A 14,555-nucleotide genomic window follows, 5' to 3' on the forward strand; every position below is an offset into this window, starting at 1 on the left:
CTCCTTTACCATCAGGTCTTCACAAAACAACACAAGTACCTAATTTAAGCTCATATTAAGTTAATGCTCCTGTATCCCAGCAGCACTTAAGGAAGTGAGTGATCCTTGTTACACACACATGTGACCCAGGACCACAAAACCAGTCATAAGGGTCCATTTTTTAATTGAATTTGTTTTAATTGAATTTTAATTGAGATGAATAAATAAGCTTTCCATTGATGTATTGTTTGTTAGGATAGGACAATATTTGGCTGAGATACAACTATTTGAAAATCTGGAATCTGATGGTGCAAAAAAAATCTAAATATTGAGAAAATCGCCTTTAAAGTTGTTCAAATGAAGTTCTTAGCAATGAATATTACTAATCAAAAATTAAGTTTTGATATATTTATGGTAGGAAATTTACAAAATATCTTCAAGAAACATCTTTTCTTAACATCCTAATGATTTCTGGCATTAAAAAATATCAATAATTTGATTACAATGAATATTGTTGACGATACAATGTATTGTTGGCTATTGCTACAAATATACTTGTGCTACTTACGACTGGTTTTGGGGTCCAGGGTTACATATACAAAACATGTTGCTGTTTTGTTTTTTTTAGAAGTACATTAGACTAACCCTAAGAAAAAAACCTAATTATAATGACCTGTACATGCCAAATAAGACTTTATTTAATTCCTTTATTTATGGAGATTGGAGGCTTGTAGGATAGCATTCTCAATCTTTCTAATTTTTTTTCTTTCTCGTTGCACTCTCTCTCTCTCTGGCCCAGGGAGTTCAGGATGGAGCAAGAGGGTGTTGGAGAAGAGGGAGGGAATGGGTGGTGGACAGCAGAGGGAGAGAAGATAAGAATGTGTGTCTGTGAGTAAGGAAGGGCTGAGTGGGGATTAAGCACTGAGGGACAGCACTGAGAAGACACAACAAAACATACAACCTAAATTTTCCTTCATCAATCTGGAGACAGAGAAAGAGAAGATGAAGAGTTTGGCCAAACTTCAGGGAAACACAGAGCAACTGCTGATGTCTCTATCAAACACTCTCCCATCCTTGGCCCTGAGTAATCAGCACTGGGTGAGCAAACACACACATACATGTCAACTTTCAAATTGTTCTATTGATTTTTAATAAAATTCTCATTTTAATTACAACAACAACAACAACAACTCTAACGGGAACCATCAACATGCATTTTTGCATATTTAAAATTATTCATTTTTAGGCCACGTTTGGAGACCACATTCCACCAAACTTTAGTGTAAAGTATCTATATCAGTAAAAGTTGAAAGTGGACTCTTCATGTGAATATGCATATATAGCATACTAAATAATGTGTGTTCTTGTGATAATGTACATTAATGTCTTTTACATCAATGTTTATTAAACCCCCTCACAGACAGATTTCTATGTAAATTCAGTGTCTGTATATTACAGTTCCCTATATAGATCTCAAAAATATGCATTAGCAAAGTGTAATGTTTTAGCTGGAGTACACAGCAGCATATCACACCCCAGGACATGTCAACTACCCTTATGCTGACTGTTCTAATCAGTACACTACACTATAATATTATTATTCGTTTTTACCTTTCTTAAAGTATAGTATTTTCTCTCTTGTGCTGGTGTAAATAACTTGGATGCTTTAGCAATACCGTAATAATGTACAATCATGCCAACAACACTTTGTTAACTCAGACCCACACAGTCTGTGTCTCTTTTCTTATGCCTAGGGATGCATGTTTTCTGTTTACCAGCAACACAATCAGCAAAAATTACATGATCCGCATGAAAATCTGTCTCAAGTATTTTTAGTGAGTCTTTTTAGTTGCTGTCTTTTTGAAAGACTGTTTGGGCTTCTTTGAACTTCTCTAAACAGAAAATGATTACTTCATAGACTTAAAGCCTTCAGTAGAAATTTGCCAAACTTGTCACAACAAGTTATCAGCTCAATACTGAGATTGCTCCAACTAGGCCAACCTGCCAAATGTTTACTGCAAACGAAGGAAGCAAGTACAGATAAGGCCTCCGGCACACTGTAATTTGGATGTATTCCTACAATAGATACAGTAGGCATAATACACTTGTTCATTCTAGCTTAACGTGCATTGTCTGGATGGTCTAATAATAGAAAGACATGTAAAGACTGTACATCCCAACAAAATGAAATGCCGTAGGCAAATGCATGATTTTAAACAATTTGGATTGTCATCATATCCATATATTTACGTTCTCATAGAAAGGCAAATCTCAAGACACCACACTCTAAAAATGCTGGGTACTTGGGTTGTTTTGACCCAGCGGTTGGGTTAAATGTTTAACCCAATCTTCTGGGTAGTAACCCAACCACTGGGTCAAAACAACCCAATTGCTGGGTTTGTCCCTATTTTACCCAGCACTGGGTTATATTTAACCCAGCATTTTTTAGAGTGCAGGGTCATATTTCACCCAAAATCCAAAATGTTTTCTCGAGACTTACATTGTCTTGTTAGTCTAGTTTGAGGAGGTATGCATTTTTTAAGGGTCATATGAATTTGCTCAGATATGGACATGTACTGTATTTCATAGCTGTTGTGATAATAAAGCTGGTTACAACTCTGCCCTTTCAGAGCTTGAGGATAACGCTAAATTTTATGACCTGTTTCAGATGCAAGAACACACCGAAGAGAGTGTTTTACTGCAAGACAAGCAGGGTTGTTCAAAGAAGGGTACAGAATGGGAAAATGGAGAACAAAGCTGGAGCTCAAGACCCAAACACATACCTGAGGGCAAAGGTGAGGGGTCAAACATAGCCTACCCTTTCAAAATGATTTGGGGAGGTCTTCTTTCCACTTTCTCAGTCTCTAACAAATTACATGGAGATGCCCAAAACAAGAACAAGAATCCTTATATGGTTTATCTTCAGGTGAATATTTCATTCTGTACAGATATAGCCTACATTATTCCAAGAAGCCAAAATAAGTGTTTTAGTAGCATATCATGAACGAGAAAGAGGAACTCTTTATAGAAAATGTTTCCTGATGTTTCACCATAAGATGGCAATATTGGGTTGTTTTTAATCTATGGAGTGAGTCGTAGTAGGTTACCTGAAGAGAGATATAAAGCCTGTGGTGCAACAATGACTCGATTAGGCAAGTGACAATTCTGTCGTCTGTCCCGAAACCCGAGCAAATGTCTTGTATCGCAGCGTGCAGTAGTGCAGACGAGATGCGCTGTTGTGAAGCCGCTTTGAGAGTGAGAGAAGACGCGGTACAGCTTTCTAAGTTTTTTGAAAGTTTTCAAATTTCATGACTTTTCAATTTTTTCATGACCGTAAGAAGATGCACGCTGTTAATCACGTAAGCTGGTCCTCCATTGCGCGAATGCTCCGTTACCTCTCCCTCCTCTAATCATACTGGATCCGTCACCCCACTTTGTTCCGCGATTTACAAATTAAGCACTGGCAACACCACATCTAAAAAACAATTAACAACTGATGCAACCAAGTCCCCGACCTACATTTTTTCTTTTTCAATAATGTGTTACACTTACTTGGATATACGTCACATAACATAGAAATATATATTTCAGTGTTTCCATTTCATTGTGACTTTAAGAAACTTGTTTGGAAATGGTCATTGTTTTTGCAGTTCCTTTTGGTGCTTCTAGACGTGCACAGTTTACAGAAACTACGCAAAGGTGGAGTGTACACTGCAAGTGGAGAACACATGAGGAGCCCAAGACATTAACCATAACATCCTCTTTCTCTGCCTCCCTCTCTCACACACCAACTGTCAGTACAGTAGTAATAAAGTAGGATCACTGTTTTTAAATCCCCCTCCCTATCTCATTATTTCACTTTCTGAGCCTCCTCATTGCCTCCTGAAGGTGAAGAGGCAGTCTACAGAAAGAATATCTTTTTGAACCCAGGCATGATGTGATGTGGGTCTATGTGGATAAGAGCAGAGGGATTATACAGATGTTGCGTGTAAATTCAGACCTCAGGATTACCTCTGAACCGAGAGTAGGAGAGTAGGAGTAAACATCGGCACAGTGGCATGCTGCAGGGTGGTACAGCAGTTTACCCGGCTGGTATGAAGGGGCGTCGTGGCCCAGGGGTGTGTGGCTGTGCACACTTCTGTCAGAAAGTTTTGGCCAGGTGTGAGTGCTGCTTCAGACAGCAAGGTAAGAGATCCATTAGTAGCTTTTTCACTTTTTATATTTGTACCTTGAGTGTATTTGCACATTGGTAGGCTTTGCATTTTTTCAGGATTAACATTCTGAATATGTTCCCAGAAAACTTGATTAGACCAAAAAGATTGATTAACAATAAGATCTTAATTTATATATTACACATTTTAGAGCTTGAAAAATATTACTTGCATGTAAACTGAGTGTAATTCATTATTACCATTGTTCTTTTGCTTCATAATAATACGTGCATTCGACCTGTAGCTTGTAGAAATGCTGAACCATTATTGTTATTTTGTTAGTGTTATTTTTCATGGATTATCTATAGAAATGTATTATTGCTGATGTATTATGTGTGTGTGTGGGTGCGTGTGTGTGTGTGTGAATGGTTGTTGCAGGATTATGGTTATGTGGCCTTTAAGAATTAGCTAATCCATATTTCACACAGAAATGGTAGAATACCTTCTGTTCTGTACCTCATTCTCTCTCTCAGAGTCTTTCTTTCCCTTCATGCCCTTCAGATAGGGCATGTTTCCCCCATTTTGCACTGTAAAGCTTTTAAATCGTGGGGAGAAAAAAAACAAATAATTTTAAGCTGTATCATCTGCTTATAAGGCAGAATCTCTTCCATGTGCTGCCAGTTATATTTATATTCCACCTTTCATGACTATGTGGAAAATTCAGCAAAAATAACTGCAAGATGAATATTAGTGATGGAGTTGGAAATTCCCTTGCGATATATAAACCATATAGCTCTCTGTCTCATCCTCATTCTCATACATGACCATTTTACCTACCACATTACCATTACATTAGTTGATTGTTTGATTGATTGATTGATTGATTGATTGATTGATTGAAAGAAATTAATACTTTTATTCAGCAAGGATATGCATGAAATTGATCAAAAGAAGTGACAGTAAAGACTTTTACGTTGTTGCAAAAATATTCTATTTAAAATAAATGCTGTTCTTTTTTAGTCATCATGATTTACACAAAAATATTAAGCATGGTTATGGTTATAACAAGAAATGTTTCTTGAACACAAATAAGCAAATGGCACTTTGCAGATGTGTCAGTTGAGATTTTTTTTAGCACAGTCCGAAAAAAAAAAATTTCTGTAAAGTACTTTAAACTATGTTTTAATTGATAATTTATGATGCAATTATTTTATAGTAAAATATTTTTAAGCCATAATATTTTAATAGACAAAAGATTAACTTTAATGGTAAAATAATGTTTAAATGATTAATAAATAAAGAATAATAAATTAAAAAACATGAAAAAAAGCTTATCACTTATTTAAGGCTGACCAGAGGTAATGGAAAGTAAAGGTAATTTCTACATCGTCTGTAATATTTGTAGTCAACTAAAAATGCCATCCAATAATTTGTCAAATGCTGCAACAATATATATTTTAGCAAAATTCTGATAATCACAGCTGCCATTTTTTTCTTCAGTGTAAATATGAAGGCTGTTTTTTCTTTAGTTTTTTTGGAAATGTTGTTTTAAAGATCTTCTTCTGCATTTCTTTTCCCTCTCGGTCTCTCTGTCTATTGTAGAGGCATACACATTGACAGGGCTCAGCGATGTCTCCTTGCCTCCTGATACACCTTCAACCTCCATCTCTATTGATGACCTTTCTCCAATCTCACCCAGCAACCATCAGCCTCTTCCCACTAGACAACCATCTACCACACCCAAACGCTCCATCAAAGCCCTCAAGAGATGGTTGAGCAGCCCAGTTCGAAGGTTTAGTCTGGGCGGAGGTGGCAAGAGTCAGAGCTCAAAGGCCATTCAGAGCCCAGACGGGTCATCCTATATGTTTCTCCCTCTCTCACCTGCTCAAAACCCATTGAGCCCAATAGAGAAGTCCAAAAAACTTCCCTGCTCCTACAGATCTCTGGTATGGACATAATTTACTCTATACTGTTCAAAAGTTTGTGGTCAGTTAGATAGTAATACTTTTCTTCAGCAAGTATGCTTTAAATTAAACAAAAATGACAGTACAGACTTTTACTTTGTTACAAATTCATCAAAGGATCCTGAAAAAGTATCACTGTTTATCACGTTTATCACAAAATATTAAACAGTTTTCAAAATCCGCATATTACAGTTATTTCTGAATGGTCATGTGGACATTTTAAAATATTTTAAAGTAGAAAACAGTTATTTTAAATTGTAGTAATATATCACAATATTACTCTCTTTAACAAGCAAATGCAGCCTTGGTGTTTTTCTTTCAAAAACATAAAAAATCTTACCAACCCCAAACTTTTGAATGGTTCTGTTTATTACAGAGACAGGGGGGATTTTCTGTTATTTTGATATATTATGCCAAAACTGTACACGCTTTCTCTGTCTGTGGCATACAGGAGTGTGCTGAACTTTCAAGGCCAACATCTCCTGACAGTCCCTATTACCCAAGATACCTAAATGATCTCTTGCAGGTGCACAACACTGAGTACTAGACCTTAATAAGTATTTTTATACATAATTGCTAATTTGTGCTTGTGATGGCTAATGAATCCAATTTCAGAGGCATCAGTCTTGCGATGTGCATTCCGGGGAGAGAGATCTCAACTTCACTGACAAGACACAGGTACAATCACAGAGTCCAGAGGATGATGAGCAGGAGAGAAGAACTGCCTTAGAGAAAAGCATGTAGGTATTTGATTGATGGTGACCCAAACCCATGGTTTCTGGAATAAGATATTGTTAATAATCCTTCTCCGAATCTGGCATACCTTATGTCTCACTTATAGATATGTGCTGACAGAGCTGGTAGAAACAGAGAAGCTGTATGTGGAGGATCTGGGGCTTGTGGTGGAGGTAACATATAAATGCATTCAGTTAGTAGATCTTACTCATTCTTTTTTTTTTTAACTCTCATTTCCTCCCTTCTCCAGGGTTATATGGCCACAATGAGTAGTGTTGGCTTGCCCGAGTATTTGGCGGGAAAGGATAAAATTGTGTTTGGGAACATTCATCAGATCTACGACTGGCACAAAGAGTAGGTCACCTATTGATAGGAATGTGCCTATTGAGGTGTGTAAACCTGACCTTCTTACAGCAGCTACCATTATTTTTCTTTTGTCTCAGCTATTTTCTTGGAGAGTTGGAGAAATGTGTGTGTGAACCTGACCTGCTGGCACAACTGTTTATCAAACATGTAAGCCTATGTTTTATTTCCTTCTTGCAAGTTAAATTGCTGGAGATATAGTAAACATTAAATGCAGTAAACCATCTTGCATAAATTAAAAAAGATGTTAAGAATTCAATATCTCTGTGTATTTTCCAGGAGAGGCGGCTCAACATGTATGTGGTTTATTGTCAGAACAAGCCAACATCAGAGCACATTGTCTCAGAGTACATTGAAACCTATTTTGAGGTAAAATCTGAATATATTTATAAGGCAATGTTTGCTTGTTGGTGTATGAGGTCAAGGTCTATGACTGTCCTGTGCTCTTTCTCCATGTAGGAACTGAGGCAACATCTGGGTCACAGACTGCAGTTAAATGACCTGCTCATCAAACCTGTTCAGAGAATCATGAAATATCAGCTGCTGCTGAAGGTGTGTTTGTGTAAGCTTGTGCAAAAATACATGCTCTTTATTCTTTTTTTTCTTCAAATGATTTAAAAACAAATTATGTATTAAAATGAGTCTCCAAAATTAGTTCATTCTCTATTTCCCTCCTCTGTCAGCCTAATCTTTTGATGCTGTTTTGAGCCATAGTTGGACTCCAAAAGGGGAGCTTTAGCTACCTGGGTGTTTTTACCCAAATATACTATCCTTTTACTCATTTAGATGTTACAGAAAAATCTTACAATTATTTATCAGCTTAAAAAAATCTTTAAATAGACTACTGTACAAAACTTTTGGGTCGGTAATATTTTTAAAGTTTTTGAAATGAGTCTCTTATGCTCACCAAGGCTTCATTTATTCAATCAAAAATACAGTAAAAAAAAAGAAAGTTCAAATATTATAATAATTTAAAATCACTGTTTTCTATTTAATGTATTTTCAAATGTCATTTATTCTTGTGATGGCAATGCTGAAATTCAGCAGTCATTTCTCAAGTCTTTAGTCACGATCCTTCAGAAATCATTCTAAAATGCTGATTTGGTGCTTAAGTAACATTTCTTCTTATTATCAATGTTAAAAACTCATTTTTTTCCCACAATTCTCTGATGAGTAGAATGTTAAACCCCCAAATTTTTGAATGGTAGTGTATGTATTCCAGGGATTATCCTCAAACTTGTTTAGTCATTGTTATAAATCTTTCATAGTACATAGCAACAAACAGGTATTTAGGAAAGTATTATGATGGCTTTTGTTGCTATATAGTGATTTGTAAGAAAATAAAATTGGCCATGCCTTGTTGAACCCTGTTATATAGATAAAACTGGATTTGATAAAAAAAAAACAGGAACTTTTAAGCCATTTCCTAAATTTTCCATACATATTCTTGTCATTCTTTATAAATTAAGGAGCTGAGCTAAAATCCATATGCCTGTTCATCTAATATCCTCCCTATTCTGTGTTTATGTGTGTTTATTTACAGGACTTCTTGAAGTACTACACTAAAGCAGGCAGACAAACAGAAGATCTTGAGGTAGGTACAGGCTTATAAGACTGAGCAAAAGAGAGGAAACTCATTATCAGGTGACACTGAATTATTATTCTGTCCTCTTTTTGTGTCCTTATCTCAGAGGGCAGTGGAAGTGATGTGTTTTGTTCCAAAGCGATGTAATGACATGATGAATGTTGGAAGACTACAGGGCTTTGAGGTAAGATGGCACACAAATGCACTGCAGAAATGGAAATGGTTTACTTCACCTTGGACTGCTCCAGTATCCAAAATGAGCACAGCACGAGTCCATCATTTATAAAATAATTATCTATTTATATAATTTATAGTTCCTTTATAGTTTTATTAGCACTCCTACCTATATATTAGACTAAAAATTCACACGGATCACCCATGATTGATTGGGTTCATAGGGCCAGCTGAGAGCACAAGGGAAACTCTTGCAACAGGACACCTTCACATTCATTGAGAATGAGAACAGCATTCTCTCCCGTCCCAAAGAGAGACGGGTGTTCCTCTTCGAGCAACTTGTCATCCTCAGTGAGCCAATCGACCGCAAGAAAGGCTTTTCCCTGCCAGGATACATCTTTAAAAACAGCATCAAGGTGAGAAGCAAAGGAGATAGTGGAAGATTGTAAGGCAAACAAATATTAGGGTAAATATTTGTATCTTTCATAGATTAGTTGTTTGGGCATTGAGGATCATTGCCCAGATGACCCATGTCGGATGGTGTTGACGTCTCGTAATATCGATGGAAGCATGCACCGATTCATTCTTCGTGCATTATCTCCAGAAATCAGAATGACCTGGGCAAATGACATCATACAGATGCTGGAGACACAGCGCAACTTCTTAAACGGTATCATCATCATACCTTCCATGACCTTTCTGTGACCTTGCCTTAGAGCACAATTCTTAATGGGCTCTGTTCTGTTTCTTCTCCTCTATCTCACCTGTCATAGCCCTGCAGTCTCCTATTGAATTCCAGAGAAAAGAAATTAAATCCCTTAACCTGGGAAAGAGCTTGACAACTTCCCCCTCACTGAACTCTGGCCTGCAACCCTATAGCTCTGCCTCCATAGACCACCAGGCTCTGCCCTGTCTGGGCTCCTGGAATTCTTCACAACCTTCTATGCCTCATTGAAAGGTTAGTGTTTGCTGGGTTGTGAAGTTGCATTATCATCATTTGTCCATTAAAAGCTCAAAAAATGGTCCAGAATTCCATCTGGTCTCATGGTGTTATATTTTGTAGAGTATTGATATTTCATTTAAAGACTAACATGATTTCACTCTTCTCCTATAATTTACAGCTTTCTGACATTCCTGAAAAGGCATTTTCTTATCTTCCTCTGACATCAACTCATAAAATGCCTGTCTGTTACCCTCAGGAGAACATTATAAGGAGATAAAGGAAGACTTAGTCCATTTTCGAGTTAATTATGTCAGATAAAAAAGGCTGAAGTGATTTAATCATTCATTAGAACTTAATTATTCTTCTACCTTCCATTTCAATATGATAATGCACACAAACTGAAAATCCATCACAACCTTCAGTATTTGACAATGGTAACAATCGGAGTATTTTGAACCTACAAGATTACATTTTTTGCTACCATAACAAATTGAAGGTATTGGACTGTATAAGCTAAACTTTATGTCACTGACAGGATATAATTCATGAAAGACTGAATATGATCATAAAGATTATATTTGTAGCTACTGCTAATTCTATATTGCTGAAATTGTGAATGAGGAGGTACAACCCCAATTCCAGAGAAGTTGGGACATTTTGTAAAAATGCAATAAAATCAAGAATCTGTGATTTGTTCACTCTCTTTAAATTTTATTTAATTAACAAAAGTACAAAGAAAATATTTCCAAAGTTTTCACTGACCAACATACATGTATTTTATAAATATGAACAAATTTTGATTTTGATGGCTGCAACACTCTCCAAAAAATTTGGGACAGAGGCACGTTTAACACTGTGTCACATCAACTTTCCTTTTAATTACAATGTTTCATTGTTTGGGAATTAAGGATACTAATTGTTAAAGTTTTGCGAGCAAAGTTTTTGTCCAGTCTCTCTTGAAACAAGGCTCCAGATGCTCAGCCGTCTGTGATTGTCGTTGTCTGATTCTCTTTTTCATGACTGGTCATACGTTTTCAGAGTCAGATCTGGACTGCAGGCAGGCCAGTCTAGCACATTCACTCTGAATCTACAAAACCATGCTGTTGTAGCACATGCAGAATGAGAGCTGGCATTGTCTTGATCAAATAACCATGGACTTCCCATGAAAGACATCATCTTGACGGCAGTATATTTCTCAGTACAACTCCCAATATATGCCTCCAATGGTTCCTTCACACATATGCAAGTCACCCATGCCGTTTGCACTGATGCACTCATATACTATGACAGATGTTTGCTTTTGCATCTGTCACTGATGAAAGTCTGGATGGTCCCTTTGGTCTTTGGGACTGAGAACTCAAAATCCATTTTTCCCAGAAACAAGTTGAAATGTGGACTCATCTGAGTACAGCACACCTTTCCACTGTCTTTTTGACTATCTGAGATGAGCTCTGGCCCAGAGAACCCAGCGGCATCACTGCATAGAATTGATGTATAGCTTTCTCCTAGAGTAACAGAGTTTCAAGTTGCTTTTCTTGATGCAGCAGCAGACTGTGTTACGTGACAGCAGTTTTCTGAAGTACTCCTGAGCCCATGTGGCTATATTTAACACAGCAGCATGATGGTTTCTTATGCAATGCCATCTGAGGGCTCAAAGGTCAATCACATTCAACTGAGGTTTCCTGCCTTGCCCTACATGTACTGTGATTTCTCTGGATTCCCTGAACCTTTTCACAATATTACGTGTGGTAGTTGGTGAAATTTGGCACAAAGTAATGAGCCATAATCCAGCTTTGCTTGCAAAGACTGAGATGCTCCTTTTATACCCAAACATGATACCTTGACCTATTACCAATTCACCTGCTTACTGTGTACTGTTTCAAAACAGTTTAAAGTGGATATTCTATAACCTTTTCACTTTTATTTTGCCTCTGTCCCAACTTTTTTGGAATGTGTTGCAGCCATCAAAATCAATCAGTTCATATTTACAAAATACATTTACGCTGGTCAGTGAAAAATTTTGGAAATCTTTTCTTTGTACTCTTGTCAATTAAATAAAAGTTAAAGAGAATGAACAAATCACAGATTCTTGATTTTATTGCATTTTTACAAAACGTCCCAACTTCTCTGGAATTGAGGTTGTGTAATGTGACACAAAGAACGGTTTTAGGCAGTTGCCATGTCGGGTACTGTAAATAAATATCAGGTGTGTACTTGATCCTTTTTGTAAAAAGACAGAATATCAGGCTATATCCAATGTGTTACTTTTTTATTTCAATTTAGACATTTTCATTAGCAGTGTATATTCACTGAATGACTCTGAGTTTCATTTAAAAAGCTGTCAATTAAAAGATTTTCAAGTTATCCCAGACATCTGTCTATATTCTATAACCAGATTTACTTTTTTCAGGAAAACAGAACAAAATGTTATCACCAAAGCCTTTATTTCATTCCATTTGACAACAAATGCTTTTTCTTACATTTACAAAAAAGGAAAAAACACAGTTTTTTTTCTTTCTTTTCCCCTTTTATATCTAAGGGACATTTGCATACTCCATTATGTTCTTTAAAAAAATTTATCAATAGGCAGCCACACTTTTTTGGGGGTCAGAGAATTAGTTACCTACTGGTAGAGATACAAAACACCAACAGAAATTAGGAGTCATGCAGACACAGTGAGAAATCCAGAGATGGGGAGACAGAATCATTGCAGTGAAGTGAGGAGGAAGCAGGGAGGTTTTTGAGAAATAGAATCATCAAAAAGTCAATCTCATCATTTAATACACAGCCAGAAAATCAGATAGTCAGCTTCCTATATCTGTTCAAGCTCCCATCACCTTAAGCTTATCTGAAACTAACCATAAGAGTCAAGTAGCCTTACACCAATGTTTTTACATGCTCCTTTTTGACATTGCGCTCATGCTTACACCTGAATATGCAGGGCAGATAAATGGATGCATTCTCCAAACAGAATCATAGCAGCTCTATACTTAGTATTGCAGGACTGCATCCTTCACCTGTTTTTTTCAGGACTAAAACAAGCTCAGTGACTGGAGAGCAATAAAGAACCATTTAAAATGATTTTATACCTTTTTTTTGCTTTGAGGAGCATCACATGGCATTCAAGATACAAAACAAGTGCACAAGAGTTAATTTTCAATTCCGTTTTACACCATTGCTTGTTATATTTAACCTGTGATTTTTATACTGAACCTCTCATTTTTTTCACACTGTGTTCTTTCACTTCCTTAACCTCTTTTAAGGCTTGCTGGACAGTCTTGCACTTATTTACTCCTGTATGGCACCGTTTTTAGACAGGATGTAACAGAAAGGTAGGGGGAAACTATCACATACTCACACTCACTTTGACAAGGCCATAATGTTGAACATTATTTGAAGAATTTGTGGTTCAATGGATAATGCAGCAAACAGTCATTAGGGCCTCATGCTGTTCATGAGGGACAATGTAAAGCCCACTTAATGTAGTTTAAAAAAACACTTATCTCTCTCTCTCTCACACACACACACACACACACACACATAAAACAAACATTATGCAGACAAACATAACTAAAATTATGCACGAGGATGCTGTACTGTACATTGGATTAGACAGCAATTACATTGGCTTCTTATGTGCTTTTACTCTACAGAAAGTGGCTGCATACAGCCCAGGTCATTTTTTAAATGATTTATTTCTATCAAATATAGAAATATTTGCAAATCAAGGTTTGAACACATTTAAATAGTTTATCATTACCATTCGATCTTAAAGATACATTTTTGTTGAGAAATATACATAGTGTCTGTTTATGAATGTCTTTTTAACACCTAATTTCTTAAAGAGTTTTTAATGGATTACTGGGCAGAGCTTAACTACTTTAAAGAAGCTAAAATATAGAATTTAATTTAGATTTTTTTTTTTTTAGATTTGACATTTTCATCACAAAATGTATCATAATATGTGGGAAATAATTAGAATGAATAAAGTATCAGGTGTGTCCATATTTTTGACTGCTGCTGTAAATATAGCCTAACATTTCATTAACCATTTTATTTGATAATATTTTTTTGTTATTTGCACATCTGTGTCATCTACTCTGAAAAGTCTATTAATGTTGCTTTTTTAAAATTTTAGTAAGGTTAATTATCTCAGCCATTCTGCATAGCAAAAACCACTGACTGGACTTTTCCCCCCAAAACTGGCTTTGGATGAAATCCAGCTCAAATAAAATAAATAAAGCTTTTACAGTAAGTGCCTTTGGAACAAATGCTTATGATGTGTGAATGCTAACTAAATTTATAAAAGCCAGCATTGGACATTGCTGCTTCACATCTGGCTGCTATTGAAACCAGGCTGCATGCTTCAGTACAATAGGATACAATCTTAGAAAGACCCCAGAATAAAGGAAATTAAAAAAAGTACAAACAATAAACAAGCCATACCAGGACAGTGATTAAGCCTTTGGCACAGTCACTCTTTAGAACAGAAAAATATCAAATTCAGATTTTACTGATGTACAATGAATCACCCCTCCATCTCTCACTGAGAAACATGACCCTGGACCACAAAACCAGTCGTAAGGGTAAATGTTTCGAATTTGAGATTTATACATCATCTGAAAGCTGAATGAATAAGCTTTGTTATGATGGGACAATAT

General features: G+C 36.3%; 1 protein-coding gene across 1 annotated transcript; it reads left to right on the forward strand.

Moving 5' to 3' along the window:
• The first annotated feature begins 981 nt into the window (after positions 1-981).
• On the forward strand, positions 982-10,190 carry arhgef25b (Rho guanine nucleotide exchange factor (GEF) 25b). Its single transcript, XM_016272011.1, has 16 exons — positions 982-1,077; positions 2,648-2,774; positions 5,733-6,076; positions 6,546-6,620; positions 6,710-6,834; positions 6,936-7,002; positions 7,080-7,183; positions 7,273-7,342; positions 7,472-7,561; positions 7,652-7,744; positions 8,736-8,786; positions 8,884-8,961; positions 9,176-9,367; positions 9,441-9,621; positions 9,725-9,909; positions 10,073-10,190. The coding sequence occupies exons 1-15, from the start codon at positions 982-984 to the stop codon at positions 9,904-9,906; spliced, it is 1,875 nt and encodes a 624-aa protein (XP_016127497.1). The 3' UTR covers positions 9,907-9,909; positions 10,073-10,190.
• The last annotated feature ends 4,365 nt before the right edge of the window (positions 10,191-14,555 follow it).

The sequence above is a fragment of the Sinocyclocheilus grahami genome, unplaced genomic scaffold (assembly GCF_001515645.1).
Source record: "Sinocyclocheilus grahami isolate Dianchi unplaced genomic scaffold, SAMN03320097.WGS_v1.1 scaffold67.1, whole genome shotgun sequence".
NCBI classification, from domain to species: domain Eukaryota; kingdom Metazoa; phylum Chordata; class Actinopteri; order Cypriniformes; family Cyprinidae; genus Sinocyclocheilus; species Sinocyclocheilus grahami.